The 24,898-nt window shown below is 40.4% G+C and overlaps 1 protein-coding gene across 2 annotated transcripts; it reads right to left on the bottom strand.

Moving 5' to 3' along the window:
- Positions 1-1,369: 1,369 nt before the first annotated feature.
- On the bottom strand, positions 1,370-24,789 carry LOC112227162 (plasminogen activator inhibitor 1 RNA-binding protein). 2 transcript variants are annotated; one of them, XM_024392032.2, is made up of 9 exons: positions 24,414-24,789; positions 15,611-15,803; positions 10,339-10,482; positions 10,135-10,203; positions 9,934-10,026; positions 9,028-9,229; positions 5,294-5,350; positions 4,933-5,094; positions 1,370-3,151 (listed from the first exon to the last, which is right to left on the bottom strand). In XM_024392032.2, exons 1-9 carry the CDS (start codon positions 24,667-24,669, stop codon positions 3,092-3,094), a joined length of 1,236 nt encoding a protein of 411 aa, XP_024247800.1. In that variant the 5' UTR covers positions 24,670-24,789; the 3' UTR covers positions 1,370-3,091. The 2 variants fall into 2 exon arrangements, with proteins under 2 accessions (XP_024247800.1, XP_024247801.1); XM_024392033.2 differs by having other exon boundaries at positions 9,934-10,011; positions 24,414-24,788.
- Positions 24,790-24,898: the final 109 nt, after the last annotated feature.

The following is a 24,898-nucleotide window of genomic DNA, read 5'->3' as shown; positions in this document are numbered from 1 at the left end:
TTATTGCCTTAGCTCCTTAATCTTACTACATTTGCACACACTGTATATTGATTTTTCTATTGTGTTATTGACTGTATGTTTGTTTATCCCATGTGTAACTCTGTGTTGTTTGTGTCGCTCTGCTTTGCTTTATCTTGGCCAGGTTGCAGTTGTAAATGAGAACTTGTTCTCAACTGGCCTAGCTGGTTAAATAAAGGTGAAATTTAAAAATGTAAAAATAAAAAATTGCATCAGGGACTTGCTTCCATTCAGCCACAAGAGCTTTATTGAGGTTGGGCACTGACGTCGCCGTTCGGACTGCCAGAGGGTGAACCGTGATTCATCACTCCGGAGAACGTGTTTCCACTACTCCAGAGTCCAATGGCGGTGAGCTTTACACCAGCGCTTGGCATTGCGCATGGTGATCTTAGGCTTGTGTGCGGCTGCTCGGCCATGGAAACCCCTTTCATGAAGCTCCCGACAAACAGCTATTGTGCTGATGTTGCTTCCAGAGGCAGTTTGGAACTCGGTAGTGAGTGATGCAACCGAGGACAGACTATGTTTACGTGCTATGTGCTTCAGCACTCGCCAGTCCTGTTCTGTGAGCTTGAGTGGCCTGCCGCTTTGCTGCTGAGCCATTGTTGCCCTTAGACGTTCCCACTTCACAATAACAACACTTGCAGTTGATCAGAACAGCTCTACAGGGCAGAACTTTTACGAACTGACTTGTTGGAAAAGTGGCATCCTAGGGCGGTGCCACGTTGAAAGTCACTAAGCTCTTCAGTAAGGCCTTTCAACTGCCAATGTTTGTCTATGGAGATTGCATGGCTATGTGCTCGATTTTATACACCTGTCGGCAAAGGTTGTGGCTGAAATGGCCAAATCCACTAATTTGAAGGGCTGTCCACATACTTTTTCCATATAATAGCACTCACAGCTTTCAAAGAAAACAAAATCTGAGACATTATTGTCTGTTCACATTTTCGATTATATTTATACTGAAAACGTGTATTAAAACGTGTATAAACCATATTTATTATTATATGATAATATTTTAGGTTGACTAGAACTGATATAATCACATGCGTTACTTTTATTTTCCTGCATTTAGTAAAATCAGGAAATGCATCACCTATGCCTCTACTGCCATTCATTCCATCTAGACTGGTTTTGGGATTTTCCCCTGACCAAGATGGCTGCCATTTTGGCCCCATTATGGAACTTTGAGGGTTTATAACATAGCTCCTACAGTAATTTAATAGGATCTCTATGGACGTAACATTGAAATAATGCCAACGTCACACAGCTTGAACATAGAAAAGCAATAGTCCATTATTTTTCCTTTTAAATCACAGTAATTATTTCACACAACTCACTTCCGTGGGCAGAATACATTTAACACCTCTTAAGTAATTTATTAGAACAGGGATGTTTGCAGAGAAGTCTACCGTCAAGTGGCTCAAACAGTCCTACAAAAGGCTTGCGCCAGTCACCTGTGTCAGTGCATTACCAGCAAGTCTTTCCAGAGCACTGTAATATAAAGCTTTCAGTCACTTACAATATTCGCCTTAAATGTACCTCTTCCCCAACCCAAATGTGTGAAGCACAGGAGGTTGGTGACAGCTTGAGGAGAACGGGCTCATGGTAATGACTGAAGCAGAATCAGTGGAATTAAATACATCTAACTGATGGTTTCCATGGTTTCCATGTTGTTTTATGCCATTCCAGTAGTTCCGCTTCAGCAGTTATTAGGGGCCGTTGTCCCACCCTGTGGTGTGAAGTATACCCACTTTGGTCAAATAAATCCTCTACTGGAAATGCTAGACACAGATGACTATACGCAAGGTGAGCAGTCATACATTCTGTAGCACTCGATTGCCCCACATTGAACGGACCATTTCTTCCAGACAAATTAAGGAGTAGTGCTGCTGTAGTAATAATAATAATAATAATAATAATAACAACAACAACAACAACAACAACAACAACAACAACAATAATAATAGAACAGTAACAGCAAAGATGATCACGAGGAAAAAAAATAAAAATAAACAAGTTTCAGAGTACTGGTGCTGATGGAAACAAGATATGTGCACAGTCAGTCGACCATCTTCCCTAGTATGAAACAACAATGTTCTCAGAAATAACAACTACTTCAGGAAAAAGAGAGCTGCTTTTGAACTTGTGGCCCGGAAGAAGGCAAGTTCATGACAGGGGAATTCTTTAAGTCCTATAAGTAACTATTGTTCATGTTCACAATGAACCCAATCAATTTCGCATGCATGCACGCACACACACAAAGATTTGGTCACGCGAATAATACAATATATTCGTATAGTGGTCCTATGGTTACTAGTAGTAAAGCCTGTACGACCTTCAAGGACCAGCCTAGAAATACATTTGGACCCTGGCTGCCCTGAAGACATAGGCAGTTAAGGACCAGGGACATGAACCACTGGTCGAGAAGAATAAGAGCAACAGGAAAATAAAGGAAATTCACTTTCACTGCATGACAAGCAGAAGAATATTAAGCTCAAGGGGTCACTAGAATACAGGTACATTTTTAAAACACAGTAAAAGATTTAGTACAAAAGGTACTCAAATGTATTGAGTTTAACATCAGAGTAATACATGACTTAAAAGTCACCCTTTCAAAATAAAAGCTTGTCTAAGATGACCCCAAAATATTCAGATAAAGTCATGAGGAAAAGCCAGCCAAAGCCTCGGGGTTAAAACACACACACACACACACGCACACACACAAATTGAAATGCATTTTTTCAAGCAGCAATACAGAAAAAATATCCATAAAGTATGCATAATATCTGAAGAAAAGAAACATACTGTCTGAAAACATCCCTGCTATCATGTCTCTAAATACAAAACTTTTACCAATAATTTGCTTCAGTTCAACAAGAGATGTCCATTTTCCGCTTTTTTTGTGTCTTTTCTCTGTCATTTTAAAACAGGTTAAAATTTCAGTCCTTAGTCTTTTTTTTCTCGTATACTTGAAGAAGTTGTAAGCATGCAAGCCTCGTAGAGGAGGGGCCCGGAGGGGCGGGGCTAATGCCCGGAGGGGCTGATGGGGCGGGCTGGTAGTGGTGCTAGAGTATTAAGCCAGGGCTGGGAAGGCCTCTGGGTCGTCAACGTTGGGAACGGACACTCCATCCGGCTGGGGACAAAAAGAGAGAGATGTTTTTATTTATTATACTGGGTCGTGTTCAGTAGGTATTGGGAGGTACTACATGAACAACACAACTCAACACAACAAGTAGAACAATGATCGCAGTCAGCTTGAGCACCCAATTTGACTTTTTGTGGTCAGTGAAAACAGCTTTATATGGTCAGTAACCATAAAGTTTGAGTGGTAGGAACCCGTTTACCGAAATTTACCACCCAAAACCCCTCCCTTTATACCCAGGACAAATTACTGTGAGAAACTGGTATAATCTAGTAAATGATTTATATGAACACCAAGGCGTGAAGCGGAACTATTAAAATATATGCAATGTGTAAATCTGGCTTCTCTATGGACTGTGCATGATGAATCAGGGTGAGGACAGACAGCCCATCTCTGTATGGAGCACAGTTCTCAATGCATGTAGACCTATCATCTCACCTTGGTAACTTTTTTTCTAAGTCTTTCTCTCTCGCTCTTTATCAACTCCATTCAAATTGCATCCAAAATAGATAATCCTGAATCTAGATTGATATATAGCCCTATATATAGGATGTCCTAGCCTACCTCTTTCAGGTAATACATTTAATGCAGTATTAGCCTTATATTTAGCTAATTACTGATGGGATATGCATAACAAGCTTCTAACTTATAGCCTCTGTCTTTTGCGCAGTACGCAGTCCACCTGTGCTCCGCTGGCCTCTCCTTAAAAAACGTTCCTTAGCTCTTGGAGTTCCATGCAGGAAAAGCTAGACTAGAACAACTTGTTGGACATTTTTTAGAAGAGTAGCGGAAGCTCTTTTTTGTTGAATGTTAAATACAGCAGCCAAGAGAACTCACGGATAGTTTGATAGAAGAGCGAACGCACGATGGCGGTCAGCTATAGATAGCAGTTATTTATTCAGACCCGGAAGCATTCAATCTTTGTGAAGAGAAGTGAAAGCCTTTTACATCTAATTCTAGTCCAACATTCCTAAAAGATGACATTAGAATGATGACGATAATTTAACTGTTGAACGCGAGGAAGGAATGAAGCAATAGACAGAAAGAGGTGGTAGGCTAATAACATTAGGGGAAATATTATAAAAGGTATATATGCGTCAGCCTACTAATTATACAAATAGGCACCATTATATTTCAAAATTAAAATCAAATTCAGTAGCTTGTAACTTTGTAGACCGCTTGTGCTGCACCAGAATCACATGTTCTCTTCTGTTTTATCATGGTTTGAACGATGTGCATAATTCCAGTCCGTATAAAACAGTATTATACAGTACAGTAATACAGTTCACACTCAAAAAGATTAGCCTACTGGTGCTAGATTCATTTATTTACCCAAGAGAGCATATAGCTAGCTACATCTATTGGTTTTTATGTTTTTCTGTCGTGCGTAATGTGCAGTAGCCTATATCATATATGTATTGGATAATGGCACAATCATTTGGGCATTTTTGGGCTTCGGTTCATTAAATGTGGTTAATGTAGGGCTCATTAAATGTATTTAATATATGTCTCATCAGGCTCAGGGAGCATCAGGTTTGAATTTGAATTTTCATGCTGATCAAAGCTATAATCGAATCCAGATTTATATGCTTTATTATGCCACTTCCGGTTTTGGAGGGAAATACTGGGTTACCTGGGAGAAAAGTGATTTATTCTTGGGATGGAACATTTGTACAATACCTGGAAAATATTCAACCCTAGTAACCATAGCCTTTTGTGATCAACATTTACATCTATTTGTGTTCAGTGACAACAGCCTCAATTAGTGTTACCTTTTCAGATCGGCCTCCTCCCGCACCGCGGCCTCCCCTTCCTCCACGGGCTCCCCCCCGCCCGCGCCGGCCCAGGTCTCCAAAGTTGATCTCCAGCTGGGCTGTGATGTCATTGGCGGGCTTGCGGAAGTGGTGGTCCGGGCCAACTTCGTCAGGATTGCCCTTATGGAGGAAGAGTTGACGTTGTTAACATTTAGCCAGAGACTACTGATAGCAACCATCTCAACTCAAATAGCCAACATGCTAACTACTGTTTGACATAATTTAACTCTTGATATACTATGCCAATGTGTATGAGTGTGTAGATAAAGGGTTGTTTTATCAGAATTGTATAGGGGTGAATATGTGAAACAACAGGCACCTTGAACAGAGAGGTTGTGTCTGCTTCAATCTCCGGAGCATCAATCACAGCTGGTCTCTGCAACAACCAAGAGAAAGGACCAACAAGAAGGATAAGCACTTCAGTCACATTTGTAATGACATAGCCTCTTCGGGAGTGTTGTTTGCTGGTTAACATTACTATCTGGTTTATATCAGCCCTTTTGTTGGCAAATACATTTAAAAAATACAGACCACCACAGTTATTTAATACCTTACAGATTGTTTAGTATTGATCCGTTGACAGGAATCAATCATCAACCTTCTTTCTGACTTAAAACTTTTTTCCCAAAACTTGAAACGACACAGTTCACCAATATCACTTGAGTAGAGTACTGTATATCTGAAAATGTTTTGTAACTTAAATTGAAATCAAATTGATTTGAAATTTAAAAAACTAATTATTTAATTGATTCCGTAATGTAAATAACACAGAATTTTCTCAAATACAACCTGAAAACTTAATGAAATATGCAAAACACAACTAGGGCTGTCACAATTACTGTATAACTGACGGTAATGGATGAAGACACATGTATACATATACATAGATACATAGATACATAGATAGATAGATAGATAGATAGATAGATAGATAGATAGATAGATAGATAGATAGATAGATAGATAGATAGATAGATAGATAGATAGATAGATAGATAGATAGATAGATAGATAGATAGATAGATACATAGATACATAGATAGATAGATAGATAGATAGATAGATAGATAGATAGATAGATAGATATTTTATTTTCATGACAGTCTTCATCCATTACAGTCAGCTATACAGTAATTGTGACAGCTCTAGTTGTGTTTTTTGGGGAGGGGGGGAATGAACAGCTGATTGAAGACTTTCTGCGAGAACATGGACTCTTAACCTATTAGGGATAGGGGGCAGCATAGGGGGGGTTCCGGTAGCGGAACCTGTGTCCTAGCCAGGTTTACAACGTGATGAAACTTTGTTGCCCTTGCTGGAACAAGCCAGGTGTTGTAGCAAACTATGAATATAAGGAGCTTGGAACCTCTAACCGTGGCAATAGATGCAGTAAAGAGGTCAATAGCCCTTATGCACATTCCATGATCGAACGTTCTAAACACACTTCCTATCGGTTTGGCACACTTCCGGTCAGTCTAGTTGTTATCGACGATATAACGTTACTACCACTATGTCACAGTTTTTTTTACTAGGTGTCTTCAGGACTTGCCTCAAATTAATATTAATGATGTACATCGAATTGTTACATCAGCCTCCGAGACTCCAGCTAGCAAGAATGAAAAGGGGTTCAAGATGTGTATAGGAAGCTACATAGATAACTATGAAGGTGAGTACCAAGTCAATTACAGATATGACGTTAGCTAGCTACAATCATTAGCTAGCTAATTTAACTATTAACTGTAGCTAGCTAGTTACTTCATAAAATTATGTAACGTTGACAAATTCTACCTGAGAATGTGTGTATTTTCTTTAGCTTGGTTAATTTATGCTTGCTAGCTATATTTGCTAACTAAAAATAATTGTTATTCATGTCTTCCACACAGTATCTAACAAAGATACAATGACAGGGGAGATCACCGTGAGGGCTGCCTGTCACAGGTCCATGAGGAAGAGTGAAAAGCCACACAGCATGAGAGTAGGGAAAGGTTATCGATAGCTACTAGGGACCTTGTTAAACATCTCCTGTGAGACACTGTCATCATGGTCAAAATGTGTTGTAGACAGTGTCAACATTTAATCTTATCAGTAGATAGATATTAATGATGGGTCCCAATCCCAATTTAGAATTGCCCACTTAACAGGTTATTTGGTAAAGATCTGTTGATGCAGTGTTTGGTAATTGTGTTACTGAGACACAATGTATTCTTGTATAGGTAAATGAGCTCCTAGTTAAGAAGACTAGACACTACTATGTTTATTGTTATTTATGGGCCGCACCATTCTTGTTTCTCACTTCAGTCTTCCATCACACTTATCTTCACAGATGGTGTTAAAGCACTCCGTACCAGTGACGGTGGTCCAAAGCCACTGCTCCTGTGTTGCAGGAAGTGCTCTGTGCAATCATCTGGTGGCCCTTCTTTACCAGACAGCGCACTACTCTCAACTAAACATTCCTGCTGCACCACCAGTTCACAGCTGCACAGACACAGAACAGTGTTGGCACAAGTCTATCAATATCCATAAAAAAATGCACCTGAAAAGTATTCAGCCTATGTAACAGTAAATCCTTGTTAATTAGGGTGTGAAGCCAGGTCCAGTTGATGGGATAGAGTTCTGTAAACCTACTAACTCGTGTGCTGATGGAATAAGGTAAGTTGGAGGTTCCTAGAATTGAAAGATGTTAGAAAACATTTTCTTGTGATTTGTATCCAGATGATAAGCCTAAACAGTGGCATCTTTACGCTGTAATGACAAATGTTTGGGACAAAGACTGGGGGGAAATATGAACAATGTTCAATAGCACCTCCTTCGCTGGGCTGTAATTTAAACGCAGTCATTGCGAACTATTTCAGTCAGAAATGTATCGACAATAGCTAGTAAGCTAATGATAAAAACAATAGCAGAACTCGCTCCGGAAGTCATCAATCCGGTCGGAAGTAAATTAGAACGCTGGAGGCGGAATAATGCAAAGAGCCTATTCGACCAAAACAATGGAATTGCCATGGAAACGAGTAGGGGGAAATGCCTTGGGAGAAAGATCCTGAGTCTTCTATTGCCCCCCAACAACATTAGCCTACATTTAGGCTATTGTTTACACATGTATTTTACACTATGTTGAGGTAAAAATAATTTTATAATGCTTGTATGGATATCAACCCCAATACATGTTCATGTCATCGTTACTAGTCAACTGCATTACAGTTAAAACTACCACCACTAATTTCTTTATGCTAGCTGTTCTAACCAGCTTATATGAATGGGAGTTAGCATTTAGCAGGCACTTCTTCTAAACCTAAAAAGGGACATCCTCTACATGTTTTGCTGCGAAAACTTCCAAATATATCCAAATCGGACTTAAGTAACCACAGTGGCCTGTTCCATTACATAAATCATGAAGGATTTGACAAATGTCTACTTTGTTAGATCAGATTTGTTGAACGTGAGACAATCTGGTCATGCAATTGACTCCTTCACCCCATATAGTTGAATGGTAAACTCATAGGTACACTGGCAATGGCTGCCTGCTATTGTAATGCAATCATTTCCATGGAAATGTAGAATGTTCACTCAAATGATAACTGAGGTGGCTCATGCTATGGAATATATTTTTTGTCATGTAAATTACAAATTACAAATCACAGCACATATTGATGGGTACACTTCCTGTTTTTACTTCCTGCTTTGCTCCTATAGGTACACCTGTAACGGCCAGTCCACCCATTATGCCTTCATTGGCTTGAATAGGGATGCCTGTTCTATTAAGTCTATTTCTATGGCAGCCATGCAGTCAGGAGAGGAGGAAAGCAGAAAATATGGCCCAAATGTTTTTTTTTTTACAATAATAATAATAATACAAAAATATTCCTATTCGAACGGTTATTACGGAGACCGCGGTCATTTGGCTGGACAATTACAGTCATCCAGAATTCCATGACCATCACAGTCCTAAACACAACCAAATACAATGGCAAAACATCTATATATACCTAACAGTGCAGTGCACAACTATAGATAAGCAATATATATATATATATATTGTCTGCTTGTGTCACTTACGTCTTTCAGCTTTTCGTCACTGACATCTTCGCTCTTGGACTTGTGCAGAACGTAGCCTTTGTTCCACTTGCTGTCGGCACCCTCGTTGGGCTTGCGGATGTTGAACTCCACTTTGGCGCGTTCCTTGTCCTGCATGGCTTTCCATTCGTCCAGGGTCATCTCCTTGGGGCCCTCCTCCTTTGGTTCCTCCACCTCGTTCTCCCTGGAGGAGACAGAGACACATTTGTTATTGAAAGCTATTACCATACACTGTCTGTTAGCTTTCACATTTCTGTTGTTTTGGAATTCTTCTAGCTGCTTGCATTGTGGACCACGGGATGAATTGAACGTTGAGAGCAGCACAAGTACAGTGATGTTAACTCCAAGAACAGGTCTCACTGGCAAAAATTAGACTCCTTTAAATTGCTTAACTTGGGTCAAACGTTTCGGGTAGCCTTCCACAAGCTTCCCAAAATAATTTGGGTGAGTTTTGGCCGATTCCTCCTGACAGAACTGGTGTAACTGAGTCAGGTTTGTAGGCCTCCTTGCTCACACACACTTTTTCAGTTCTGGCCATCAAATTTTTCTATAGGATTGAGGTCAGGGCTTTGTGATGGCCACTCCAATACCTTGACTTTGTTGTCCTTAAGCCATTTTGCCACAACTTTGGAAGTATGCTTGGGGTCATTGTCCATTTGGAAGACCCATTTGCGACCAAGCTTTAACATCTGCTAACACCTGACTGATGTCATGAGACTCCAACCTAACTGTATGTAAACTTCCGACTTCAACTGTATATGTATAAATAAAGGTGAAATGAAACGGAGCGAAAAGGGTTGGTTGTCCCGTTTTACAGGCAGAGTCCTGGGGTGTTTTGCACTGAGGTGTGCAGAGAAGTTAACTGGACAGGTCCAGGAAGGTGCTCACTTGTTCTCAGAGTCAGCAGGAGGGTGTTCCACTCCCTCAGGGGTTCCCTCGGGGGCAGCAGTCTGTTCAGCATCACCACTGGGAACAGAAATTCAACACAGCGAAGGAACAAACCAGTCAATATCAACAAAGGACCTGTGTCCTTGCCTACACATAATGGTCATCTAATTTGAGTAGGTAGTGAATGTTTGAACCACCAACCTTGTTTCGTCCTTGGGGTTCCCCCAGTTGTGAGAGCCACTCCCGCCACGCTTCTCCTCGGATTTCTGACTGTTGAGGGAAAAAAATGGAAACCAAAAGCTCCACCAATCCTACCACTAATCACAGAGCATCTGAAGATTTAATCATTCCAAAAGACCATCACTACCACTAGTCCTTTAAGGACTCGGAGCAGAAATGACTCACGGTTTGTCACCGCCGCCACTGTGTCTGTCGAAGTCCCGTTTGCCACGGGAGTCGAAGCCGTCACCCCGGCCCATGCCCCGGCCCCGTCCACCACGCCCACCTCGGCCGCCACCACGCCCTCTGAGGGGCCGGTCTACGAAAGGTCTAAGGAGGCACACACACACAGGCTCAGCATCAAGCAGCACAGATACAGAATGAGCAGCTCAGAACTATGAAAATGACTATATTGAACATTTTAAAAACATGCAAAGATATATACAGTGCCTTCAGTAAGTAGTCATATACCCCTTGACTCATTCCACATTTTGTTGTCTAACAGCCAGAATTCAAAATGGATTAAATTAAATAAAGAATCTCACCCATCTACACACAATACCCCATTATGACAAAGTTGAAAGCATGTTTTTTAGAACATTTATTGAAAATGAAATACATAAATATCTAATTTATTTCCATATTACTAAAAACATGTAACAAGTACTCACACCCCTTTGCTATGACACTCCAACGTGAGCTTAGGTGCATCCAATTTCTTTAGATCATCCTTGAGATGCCACTACAACTTGGGAGTCCACCTGTGGCCAATTAAATTGTTTGGACATGACTTAGATAGAAAGAAATACACCTGTCTATATAAGGTCCCACAGTTGACAGTGTATGTCAGAGCAGAAACGATACCATGAAATCCGAGGAAAGATCTTTGAGATAGAATTGTAATGAGGCATATATCTGGGATATAAAACCATTTCTATAGTATCGATAGTATAGAGAACTGTGGTCTCCTTTAGAGGTCGACCGATTAATCGGAATGGACGATTAATTAGGGACGATTTCAAGTTTTCATAACAATCAGAAATCGGTCTTTTTGGACGCCGTTTTTTTTTTTTTACACCTTTATTTAACAAGGCAAGTCAGTTAAGAACACATTCTTACTTTCAATGACAGCCTAGGAACGGTGGGTTAACTGCCTTGTTCAGTGGCAGAACGACAGATTTGTACCTTGTCAGCTCGGGGATTCAATCTTGCAACCTTACGGTTAACTAGTCCAACGCTCTAACCACCTGCCTCACGAGGAGCCTGCCTGTTACGCGAATGCAGTAAGAAGCCACGGTAAGTTGCTAGCTAGAATTAAACTTCTCTTATAAAAAACAATCAATCAATGAATCATAATCACTAGTTATAACTACACATGGTTGATGACATTACTAGTTTATCTAGTGTTTCCTGCGTTGCATATAATCGATGTGGTGCGCATTCGCGAAAAAGGACTGTCGTTACTCCAAGGTGTACCTAACCATAAACATCAATGCCTTTCTAAAAATCAATACACAGAAGTATATATTTTTAAACCTGCATATTTAGCTGAAAGAAATCCAGGTTAGCAGGCAATATTAACCAGGTGAAATTGTGTCACTTCTCTTGTGTTCATTGCACGCAGAGTCAGGTTATATGCAACTGTTTGGGCCGCCTGGCTCATTGCGAATTCTCATTGCGAATTCATTTGCAAGAATTGTACGTAATTATGACATAACATTGAAGGTTGTGCAATGTAACAGGAATATTTAGACTTATGGATGCCACCCGTTAGATAAAATACGGAACGGTTCCGTATTGTTTTCGAGATGATAGTTTCTGGATTCGACCATATTAATGACCTAAGGCTTGTATTTCTGTGTGTTATTATGTTATAATTAAGTCTATGATTTGATAGAGCAGTCTGACTGAGCGATGGTAGGCACCAGCAGGCTCGTAAGCATTCATTCAAACAGCACTTTCGTCCATTTTGCCAGCAGCTCTTCGTTGTGCGTCAAGCATTGCGCTGTTTATGACTTCAAGCCTATCAACTCCCGAGATTAGGCTGGTGTAACCGAAGTGAAATGGCTAGCTAGTTAGCGGGGTGTGCGCTAATAGCGTTTCAAACGTCACTCGCTCTGAGACTTGGAGTGGTTGTTCCCCTTGCTCTGCATGGGTAACGCTGCTTCGAGGGTGGCTGTTGTCGTTGTGTTCCTGGTTCAAGCCCAGGGAGGAGCGAGGAGAGGGACAGAAGCTATAATGTTACACTGGCAATACTAAAGTGCCTATAAGAACATCCAATAGTCAAAGGTTAATGAAATACAAATGTTATAGAGGGAAATAGTCCTATAATAACTTCTTACCTGGGAATATTGAAGACTCATGTTATTAAAAGGAACCACCAGCTTTCATATGTTCTCATGTTCTGAGCAAGGAACTTAAACGTTAGCTTTCTTACATGGCACATATTGCACTTTTACTTCTCCAACACTTGTTTTTGCATTATTTAAACCAAATTGAACATGTTTCATTATTTATTTGAGGCTAAATTGATTTTATTGATGTATTATATTAAGTTAAAATAAGTGTTCATTGAGTATTGTTGTAATTGTCATTATTACAAATAAAAATGTTTTTTTTTAAATCTGCCGATTAATCAGTATCGGGTTTTTTGGCCCCCCAATAATCGGTATCGGAAAATTCATAATCGGTCGGCCTCTAATCGAGAGCATCCTGTCGGGCTGTATCACCGCCTGGTATGGCAACTGCTCCGCTCACAACCGTAAGGCTCTCCAGAGGGTAGTGAGGTCTGCACAACACATCACCGGGTGCAAACTACCTGCCCTCCAGGAGACCTACACCACCCGATGTCACAGGAAGGCCAAAAAGATCATCAAGGACAACAACCAGCCGAACCACTGCCTGTTCACGCCGCTATCATCCAGAAGGCGAGGTCAGTACAGGTGCATCAAAGCTGGGACCGAAAGACTGTAAAACAGCTTCTATCTCAAGGCCATCAAACTGTTAAACAGCCACCACTAACATTGAGTGGCTGCTGCCAACATGCTGATCATCTCTTGCCACTTTAATAATAAAAAATTGGATGTAATAAATGTATCACTAGCCACTTTAAACAATACCACATTATATAATGTTTACATACCCTACATTACTCATCTCATATGTATATACTGTACTCTATACCATCTACTGCATCTTGCCTATGCTGTTTGGCCATCGCTCATCCATATATTTGTATGTACATATTCTTATTCATTCCTTTACACTTGTGTGTATAAGGTAGTTGTTGTGAAATTGTTAGATTACTTGTTAGATATTACTGCATGGTCGGAACTAGAAGCACAAGCATTTCGCTACACTTGCATTAACATCTGCTAACCATGTGTATGTGACAAATAAAATTTGATTTGAGAAAACTTAAACTGGGGTGAAGATTTACATTCCAACAGGACACGCATACAACCAAAGCAACACTGGAATGGCTTCAGAACAAGCATGTGAAAGTCCTTGAGTGGCCCAAACTTGAATCCCATTGAAAATCTGTGGAAAACTTGAAGATTGTTGTTCACCGCCACTCCCAATCTAATTTAACAGAGCTTGAGAAAATCTCCAAGGAAGAACAGACATACACCAGACAACTCAAAGCTGATACAGACATACCCCAGACGACTCAAACCTGATACAGACATACCCCAGATGACTCAAAGCTGATACAGACACACCCCAGACGACTCAAAGCTGATACAGACACACCCCAGCCGACTCAAAGCTGATACAGACACACCCCAGCCGACTCAAAGCTGATACAGACATACCCCAGACAACTCAAAGCTGACACAGACATACCCCAGATGACTCAAAGCTGATACAGACATACCCCAGACGACTCAAAGCTGATACAGACATACCCCAGACGACTCAAAGCTGATACAGACATACCCCAGACGACTCAAAGCTGATACAGACATACCCCAGACGACTCAAAGCTGATACAGACACACCCCAGAACTCAAAGCTGATACAGACATACCCCAGACGACTCAAAGCTGATACAGACACACCCCAGACCACTCAAAGCTGATACAGACATACCCCAGACAACTCAAAGCTGATACAGACACACCCCAGACGACTCAAAGCTGATACAGACATACCCCAGACGACTCAAAGCTGATACAGACATACCCCAGACAACTCAAAGCTGATACAGACACACCCCAGACGACTCAAAGCTGATACAGACATACCCCAGACGACTCAAAGCTGATACAGACATACCCCAGACGACTCAAAGCTGATACAGACACACCCCAGACGACTCAAAGCTGATACAGACACACCCCAGACGACTCAAAGCTGATACAGACATACCCCAGACAACTCAAAGCTGATACAGACACACCCCAGACGACTCAAAGCTGATACAGACATACCCCAGACGACTCAAAGCTGATACAGACATACCCCAGACAGACACACCCCAGACGACTCAAAGCTGATACAGACATACCCCAGAAAAGCTGATACAGACATACCCCAGACGACTCAAACCTGATACAGACATAAGATGACTCAAAGCTGATACAGACAGACACTCAAAGCTGATACAGACCCCCCAGCCGACTCAAAGCTGATACAGACACACCCCAGCCGACTCAAAGCTGATACAGACATACCCCAGACAACTCAAAGCTGATACAGACATACCCCAAGACGACTCAAAGCTGATACAGACACACCCCAGACGACTCAAAGCTGATACAGACACCCAGATGACTCAAAGCTGATACAGACACACCCCAGACGACTCAAAGCTGATACAGACATACCCCAGACAACTCAAAGCTGATACAGACATACCCCAGACGACTCAAAGCTGATACAGACATACCCCAGACAACTCAAAGCTGATACAGACATACCCCAGACGACTCAAAGCTGATACAGACATACCCCAGACGACTCAAAGCTGATACAGACATACCCCAGATGACTCAAAGCTGATACAGACACACCCCAGACGACTCAAAGCTGTAATCGCCGCCAAAAGTGCTTCTATTTAATTTACAATAAATGTACTATAATTTCTAAAAACATATTTTCACTAATTGTATCCATTTTGAATACTGGCTGTAACAACAAAATGCGGAATAAGTCATGCTGTATGGATACTTTCTGAAGGCACTGTAGGTTATAGGTTGTGAGGATAATAGATGTGATTAGAATTTTGACGTTTTTTTTTGCATTGCTTTAGCTAGTAGTGAGCACAAACTACAGTCAAAGCCAAGTGAAAGGGAGAGGTGTCATCTGACACTTAAAAATATCAAACTGAAGCATACAGTGTGTCCCGGACATCTGTCTATGCCACGATTCCAAGACATCCATATTTCATCAACAATAATAATAATGAACAAAACATTTGCTCTAAGCATTGTCATCTAGTACAGCAACTACTCACTTGTCTGCAGAGAACTCTCCTCTCTCTCCGACGTCGGGCTTGTCCTCGATGGGTTTATCGAAGCGGCGCTCACGTGGGGGTCTCCTGTTGTCTGGCCTCCTCTCGCCGGCGGGCCGCCCCTCGCCCTGCCCGGCCTTGTGCTGGGAGCCAGGTTGGCCCTGCTGGTCCGGCCTTCGGTCCACCCGCCTGATACCTGCCACCACAACAACACATGGAGGCTTTAGAGGTGGACACTGATATGACTACAGAGACTAATTAGGAGAGCGGTGCAGCCAAAATCCACATGAGCACCACTCTTTCAATAATACTTTTTGATCAAATTATTTTATTTGTCACATGCGCTGACATCACTAGGGTAGGGGGCAGCATTCGGAATTTTGGATGAAAAGCGTGCCCAAATTAAACTGCCTGCTACTCAGGCCCATAAGCTAGGATATGCATATAATGAGTAGATTTGGATAGAAAACACTCTAAAGTTTCTAAAACTGTTAAAATAATGTATGTGAGTATAACATAACTGATATGGCAGGTGAAAACCTGAGGAAAATCCAACCAGGAAGTACTATTATTTTGAAAGGCTGTTTTTCCATTGAAAGCCTATCCACCATACAAAGACTTAGGACCCAGTTCACGAGCTCTGTGGCTTCCTCTACATGTGGCCAGTCTTTAGGCATTGTTTCAGGCTTTTACTCTGAAAAATGAGGGAGATACACTGCTTTCAATGAGAGGACAGTGGAAATTTCCATCAATGAACCAAGCATGTGATCAGGAGCGCACATTTCTTGTTTACCTTTTCCATTGACGAAGCTTTTGTCCGGTTGAAATATTATTGATTATTTATGACAAAAACAACCTGAGGATTGATTTTAAACATCGTTTGACATTTTTCTACTACTTTTATTGTACTTTTTTTACTTTTCGTCTTGGTTTTGAGAGTGCGCATTGTGCCTTTGGATTTCTGAACAAAACACATCAACAAAACGGAGGTATTTGGACATAAAGATGAACTTTATCGAACAAAACAAACATTTGTTGTCTAACTTGGAAACATGTGAAAATCGCATGTATTTTCAGACTTGTTTGGCGAACAACTCATAGGTGGGCTGCGAGCTACTGGTAGCTCATGATCAACCTGTTGGAAACCCCTATAGTAAGGACTAGTGAGCTGTATCCGTCCAAATAACAGCTCTAATATTCTTCTGCATTTAGATATTTACGCAAACCTGGAGATTTCACAATGTAGGTGTAGATATCGCCATATGCTACTTTGATTTGGGCCATTAGGTAGAGTTGTATCTTGTGCTGTCCCCAACAAAACAAAAATGTTGGTCAACCCGAGTCATCGGTTCTTAATTTTAAAACGTGTATTTTTCCATATACAGACAAACTCTATGTATTTGAATAAAAACATCTATTACTGAACAAAAATATAAACGCAAAATGTTAAGCGTTTGTCCCATGTTTCATGAGCTGAAAAAAAACCATCCCAGAAGTTTTCCATTCTTTATATTTCTCTCTCATTTTGTGCAAAATGTTGTTTACTTCCCTGTCATTTCTGCTTTGCCAAGATAATCCATCCAGCTGACAGGTGTGGCATATCAAAAAGCTGATTCAACAACATGATCATGACACAGGTGCACCTTGTGCTGGGGACAATAAAAAGACACTCTAAAATGTGCAGTTGTCACATAACACAATGCCACAGATGTCTCAAGTTGAGGGTGCATACAATTGGCATGCTGACTGCAGGAATGTCCACCAGAGCAGTTGCCAGGGAATTTAATGTTAATTTCTCTACCATAAGCCACCTCCAATGTCGTTTTAGATCATTTGCCAGTACGTCCAACCGGCCTCACAACCGCAGACCACGTGTAACAATGCCAGCCCAGGACTTCCAAATCTGGCTTCATCCCCTGTGGGATCGTCTCAGACAGCTGATGAAACTGAGGAGTATTTCTGTCTGTAATAGAGCCCTTTTATGGGGAAAAACTCATTCTGATTGGCTGGGCCTGCCCACCCATGGATGCGCCCACACCCAGCCATGTGAAATCCATAGATTAGGGCCAAATGAATTTATTTAAATTACTTTAAAATACCTAATTTGTTTAGGAAAAACATTCCCTCAACCCTTGCTCTCTTTACATGAAACATCAATGCATTGCATGCACGTGAACAATAGGGCCTGACCTGTAGCCTATCATAATCACATCAATAAATTGCTTATAACAAACTCCGAACACTGTAACAGCTAATTGGATGCAGAGGTCGGATGACGTGAAAATTCAACAGGAAACGGAGAATGTTCACTGTTTGCTCAGGAAGGAAAGGGGAAGTCAGATGTGTGGAAGACATTTGACTTAGTTGTGTAAACTACTGGAGATCCAGAAAAGGGAGGGAGCAAGCACTGTGTGAATATTGTGTGCCAAACAGGTGCTGTTAAGATTACAATATTATACGAACAGTGTAAATACTAAATCATTTATAAATGTACGAAAAAGGGATGTTCTACCGGAAAATGAAATAAACATATAAAGACTTTATTAAAGACTAAAAAAGTTGCATCAGATATTGCAGTTTATTTATTGTTTAGGCCAATCAGCTCCCTTTGATATTTCATTTTAAAACTAAAATGATTGATTGCATTTCAAAGCATGCATTACTCGTATGTGATGACGTGAAGGAATTAATGATTGATTGATACAGTAGCCTATATATGGAAATATAGGCCCAAGTAAGTTACGGTATTAAGAAGACTAAACACAGTACACACTCTTTGACCTACAGCTCTATGGTGGTTGTACAAGACTCCTACTACTATAAGAAGCCATATAATGATAATGACATTACTAATGATGATCATAATAATAATCGTAATAGCAATAAGGAGATCAAGAAAGAGGGTATAGGAGCGAGAGCTGCGTGCATATTATGACTAACAAAACAGGTGCTGTTAGATTAAAATATTATTTTATGCACCTTTGGAACAGTGTTAACACTAAATAAATGTTGTAACACCACTGTTCTAATGAAAACAATATTGAAAAACGCTTTATTAAGATGAAAGACTTTAAAAAAGCAGAATTTGTGACATTGCTTTATTCGACATGTGGTTGCGTGAGGCTTGGTGCTCACAGAATCAGTAGGCTATTAAACAAACATTCAAACTGGCAACAGAAACAGGATATGTCTTATTTCTGTAGATATACAGTACCAGTCAAAAGATTGGATACAGCTACCCTTTCATGTTTTTTAAAAATGTTTTATTGTTTTCTACATTGTAGAATAATAGTGAAGACACCAAAACTAATAAAAAACACATAGAATCATGTAGCAACCCAAAAAAAGTGTTAAACAAATCAAAATATATTTTATATTCTTCAAAATAGTCACACTTTACCTTGATGACAGCTTTGCACACTCTTGGCATTCTCTTAACCTTCCTTCATGAGGAATGCTTTTCCAACAGTCTTGAAGGAGTTCCCACATATGCTGAGCACTTGTTGGCTGCTCTGGGTCTTCAGTTTCTGTGGCGGTCCTCATGAGAGCCAGATTCATCATAACACTTGATGGTTTTTCCGACTGCACATGAAGAAACATTCAAAGTTCTTGAAAGTAATGATGGACTGTCGTTTCTCTTTGCTTATTTGAGCTATATTATTGCCATAATATGGACTTGGTATTTTAGCAAATAGGGCTATCTTCTGTATACCACCCCTACCTTGTCACAACACAACTGTTTGGCTCAAAAGCATTAAGAAATTCCACAAATTAACTTTTAACAAAGCACACCTGTTAATTGAAATGCATTCCAGGTGACTACCTCATGAGGCTGGTTGAGAGAATGCCAAGAGTGTGCAAAGCTGTCATGGTGGGAGAAAGCGCATGTTATAAAATAAAATAATATTTATTAGTGTTGCACCATCATTCTTACTAGAGGTCGACCGATTATGATTTTCAATGCAGATACCGATAATTGGAGGACCAAAAAAGCTGATACCGATTAATCGGCCGATATATATATATATATATATATATATATATATATATATATATATATATATATATATATATATATATATATATATGTAATAATGACAATTACAACAATACTGAATGAACAGTTATTTAACTTAATATAATACATCAATATATCAATTTAGTTTCAAATAATTTGGTTTAAATAATGCAAAAACAAAGTGTTGGAGAAGAAAGTAAAAGTGCAATATGTGCTATGTAAAAAAAGCTAACGTTTAAGTTCCTTGCTCAGAACATATGAAAGCATATGAAACATGAGTCTTCAATATTCCCAGGTAAGAAGTTTTAGGTTGTAGTTATTATAGGACTATTTCTCTCTATACCATTTGTATTTCATATAACTTTGACTATTGGATGTTCTAATAGGTACTTTAGTATTGCCAGCCTAATCTCGGGAGTTGATAGGCTTGAACAGCGCAATGCTTGAAGCACAGCGAAGAGCTGCTGGCAAATGCAGGAAAGTGCTGTTTGAATGAATGCTTACGAGCCTGCTGCTGCCTGTCACCGCTCAATCAGACTGCTCTATCAAATCATAGACTTAATTATAATATAATAACACACAGAAATACGAGCCTTAGGTCATTAACCTCTCTGGGATATGTGGGATGGTAGCGTGGGACGGTAGCGATTTTTGAAATCTGACACAGCAGTTGCAGTAAGGAGAAGTTTATCTAAAGTTCCATGTATAATAGTTGCATCTTTTATCAATGTTTATTATGGGTAATTCTGTAAATTGATGTGGCTCTCTGCAAAATCACTGCATGTTTTGGAACTACTGAACATAACATGCCAATGTGAAATGAGATTTTTGGATATAAATATGCACTTTATCGAACAAAACATACATGTATTGTGTAACATGAAGACCTATGAGTGTCATCTGATGAAGATCATCAAAGGTTAGTGATTCATTTTATCCCTATTTCTGCTTTTTGTGACTCCTCTCTTTGGCTGGAAAAATGTCTGTTTTTGCGTGACTTGGCGGTGACCTAACATAATCGTTTGGTGTGCTTTCGCCTGAAAGCCTTTTTGAAATCGGACACTGTGGTGGGATTAACAACAAGATTACCTTTAAAATGGTATAAGATACTTGTATATTTGAGGAATTTTAATTATGAGATTTCTATTGTTTGAATTTGGTGCCCTGCACGTTCACTGGCTGTTGTCATATCGATCCCGTTAAGCCCTAAGAAGTTTGAAAACAATTCAAAGGCAATGGTACCAAATACTAATTGAGTGTATGTAAACGTCTGACCCACTGGGAATGTGATGAAAGAAATAAAAGCTGAAATAAGTAATACTCTCTACTATTTTTCTGACATTTCACATTCTTAAAATGAAGTGGTGATCCTAACTAACCTAAAACGGGGAATTTTTACTAGGATTAAATGTCAGGAATTGTGAAAAACTGAGTTTAAATGTATTTGGCTAAGGTGTATGTAAACGTCCGACTTCAATTGTAAATATTGCACTTGGGAAAAAAACATCTTAAGGTAGAAATAGAATGAAACAAACAGGCATTCTATTTTTGCTCTATTATAGTGGCCACTAAAGTAGACATCGATCAAGGGCACAAGGCTACATGTGTGCAAAAAAAATAAATAATCCCAACTCACTCACAGAGTAAAACATTTAAAAATAACCCACCCCCCCCTCCCCCTCACGTGTTACTGTCAAGTTCAACACAACAAAATAAATCTCTTTGGGCTACACTGCACATTATTACATTGTACACTCTCTGCCTGTGGACATCTGTTCTACAATGTTGCCAGCAGAGCATGATACCCTTTGTTGTTATAATTGATCTCTTTCAGGCAGAGTACACCTGGCATACCCCTTTTTATCCACTGTATTGAAAAAGTGACAAATAGGGAAAATGTGTGGTGTTCCTTTCACCTCTATAGTAGCATCCAGCTTAAGCCAGGCCCAGCTCCAGCTACACTTGATTCCTGAATCACCTTGTTTAACAAGCAATGCCTCATTTTCACCTAATTCTCTAATTCAGAAAATGAACCACATACTGTAGAGGGAAAGGGAAAGCATTAGTACTGTAGTTAGTTCGCTAACTTGTAAACATGTCACAGATTGCCAGGGTCCAGTAAGCAACTAATGCGTTATAACTTGAGGAACGGTGTTGTGCCGAAAATCTCCCTATGCCAGAACCTCCCCTTCATGTGAACGCACACACACTCAACTCTTCATTGCTGCGACTTGCTTGCTCGTTGAGATTTCTGCTCTTCACGCCTTTTGTCAGTTTAGCCTACATTTCATTGATCTTAGTAGCAGAAAGCATTGTTTATTTGTGTCCTTCAAGGAGCTGTCTGTGATCACGTTAGGCTGCGTTTCATTTGAATTTTTATGTCGGTTTGATTGTTGGGGAGGCACTAGTAATGTCTGCAGTTTTCGGTTTTGCTATTTGTGTATTAGTCTATAAATAAATCTCTTTGCCAAAATTTGTCATCTCTCCCATGTCTTAAATCGACTAGTAGTTCTGAAATGTTTATTGCTTGCCTACATTTTACTCACCTCCTCTATGTTTTATATAACACACATACATTCAGTATTCATTTTGGTTGCCTATTGCCTATTTGACTCCTAGTTACAAAATTAAGGAAATTAGAAGGGGGAGGATTTCGACAAGAACATTTTCTTGCCTGCCGAAATCCCCCCGATCCAGCTACTGTAGCAATATACTTTAAAATGCTAGTAATACTTGTTCCACCACACTTTCTCCCTCACCTCAAACTTTCCAAATGCCAGTTACATCTCATTATTAAGTACGGTTCATCACCTTCTCACTCCCGTCTCCTGGTCAGGCTTCTCACCAACAGTACCTCTTCGTTATCGATCAGGGGAGGCGCTGCTGTAGCTGGTAAACATTCCACTCCCAGCTCTTTCAGCGCACGTTTATACTGTAACTAGCACATTGGTTGTCTCTTCTCTCTTCAGTTGTGTGCTGCATTCTATTGTTCCGTGAACGATTGGCTGAACCTTGGATACAGCCAGTATTGCTCCAAAGGCACATCACTCGTTCGCATACAGCCAGTAGTCATTCAAAGCCCCATCCCCCTTGGCCAAACTTTTCTCATCGGATCTACACGAATCACGTAGGTCACCTATTTTGGATTCAAAACGGCGAATTTCACCTAAAGGTGACTAGTTTGCAACCCTGTAGCTAACGTCAGCTAACAGGAGAAAAAGCTAGGGGTAAACAAACAGTGAAGCAAGTATAGTGCGACAGCTTTACAAATTTTACTGTCAGTTTTAGCAGGTCGAGGAACAAATTAGAGTGACAGAAGAAGTATCATGCAAATATTTTGTTGTTGTTGACAGCCAAGTTTGTTAATAACGACAAGTGAGACTCCTGAAAACATTTATTGAAACAACAAAAAAGTGTCAGCAGTTTGCTTTGGATGATGACAAAGTTAGCCTAATTACATGGGAGTAACAGGAGTACCCTATGTCTGTACCCTACTCGGGGGTCTGGTCACATTAAGCCAAACCTGTCCATGTGTATCTAGTTAAAGATGCAATATGCAGAAATTGCTCAGCCATTTCCTGGTTACTAAAATTGTAATAGTTTGCCTAATTTCAGTATGTGACAAAACAAGCAAGTATGTTTTAGAGACACATTGTGGCATCTAAACCATTGAGAAATATATTTTCCATAACCAAAAATATTGTATCCAGCTGTTTGAAGCTAGTGTGCAAAACCGAAAGTAAAAGGAAGCATAGAAAAAGCATAGCAATAAAGCACATAGAAAATATATGTTGCTTTTAAGACTTGATTTCAATGTAATGACAGATCTATAACTAATATTTCTATGTGAATTTGTTTTCAAAAAGTTACATATTACAGCTTTAACAACATGAAATATGGGCCAGGCGGACACGCCTTCGTTCAATGCATTTAGCTAGTGATAATATTTCGATGGGCCTTAGCTAGCTAATGTTACTTTGGTTGTGGTGGACATCTGGCCAGATGCACTCGTACAAAAACATTGCGCATGCACGTCGGGGAAATAGTAGCTTGTTAGCTAAAAAAGTGAAGAACAGTAACATTATCTGTTTAGAAAAGCGAATGCGCAGATGAAAACAAACGTCAACACGCTAGTTACACTGTCATAACACTTCCGTGAATAAGCTACCTACATGAAAACAGTACTATGCAATAACTTGATAGCCAGCTTGTACTGTTTTATCCACCTGCACGGACAGGTCGCGCGAACTACCTAGCTTGCTAATGATGCAGTTGCAGCATCACGCACGGGCCTCATTCAACTCGATATTTCTAACGGTTCAGTAGCATCAGTGTTGTTTTGAAGAATAGCTAGCTAACTACGCAAGCAAGCCAGCTTGTCCCGAGAATACCTAGAAGAGCCAGATAGCTATCTTCTTTCTTAGCCGAATACAAAGCTAACTATGCTAGCTATATTATGAATATGTGCACTAAGCTCGAGCTGTTTCACAACAAAAACATTACCCCGCGCAGCAACCACAGCGCCATCATTTACAACGTCCACATCCTGCAGGTGGAATGGACTTCAGCGAGAGGCGGGCCAGAGTGCACAGGTGGATGCTATCCAATGCATGATTAAACGGTCTAATAATGCATTGGATATGTGCATGTTTGCAATGGGTTCTTCTGTTGCCCTCTACATTGATCGCAACAGGACAGAACCCATGTTGACTCTGACCATGTTGTTGTTAGCAAACTGGCTAGGTTTTTGCAGGTTTTGACCACCAATCTATCAGCGTGCACCTTTACCTTCTTTCTTCAGAGGCACTGCAGCCTGTGTTTCATCTTTCTTGTCAAGGAGCGGATTCTTCCTGTCCTTCTGTGACTCCTTCTTGGGCTGCTTGGCGGCTTGGGCTGCAGATTTGGTGATACCAGCTGCAGCCGCCTCTTTCTTCTTATTCTCCGCCGCCTTTAACACCTCGAAAGGGTCCGATTCATCGTCCAATAGCTGGTCGAACCGATTGGTTACGACGCAGCCGAAGCTTTCTTGTAGATGCCCGGGCATGATCGCGCCCCTTCAGCGGAATTCACCTCCGATTCTACGAGGCTTGGTGCGAACAATTCGCTAAATACTGCCACAAGATGGCTGGGAAATGTACCTCTTCTCTTCCGGCGCGAGGAATATCCGTTATATTCTGTAGCGCGATATGGGGCATGTAGTCGTCAAGCCCAGGATTTCCCAAACTCGGTCCTGCTTGTAAACAAATGCAAATGATATCGTGTAAGGTGACAAC

This window comes from Oncorhynchus tshawytscha, linkage group LG28 (genome assembly GCF_018296145.1).
Source record: "Oncorhynchus tshawytscha isolate Ot180627B linkage group LG28, Otsh_v2.0, whole genome shotgun sequence".
NCBI lineage: Eukaryota > Metazoa > Chordata > Actinopteri > Salmoniformes > Salmonidae > Oncorhynchus > Oncorhynchus tshawytscha.
The sequence above is the reverse complement of the archived record's forward strand: the minus strand, read 5'-3'. Positions and strand labels throughout refer to the sequence as shown.

Bases quoted from the DNA above. Each gene is read 5' to 3' on its own strand.
- LOC112227162 (XM_024392032.2), bottom strand. From the start codon at position 24,669: ATGCCCGGGCATCTACAAGAAAGCTTCGGCTGCGTCGTAACCAATCGG. The intron at 9,230-9,933 runs GTGAGCACCTTC...TGTCTCCTCCAG, and splicing joins CCTGCTGACTCTGAGAACAA to GGAGAACGAGGTGGAGGAAC. The intron at 3,152-4,932 runs GTAACACTAATT...TTTTGTCCCCAG, and splicing joins GAGGAGGCCGATCTGAAAAG to CCGGATGGAGTGTCCGTTCC.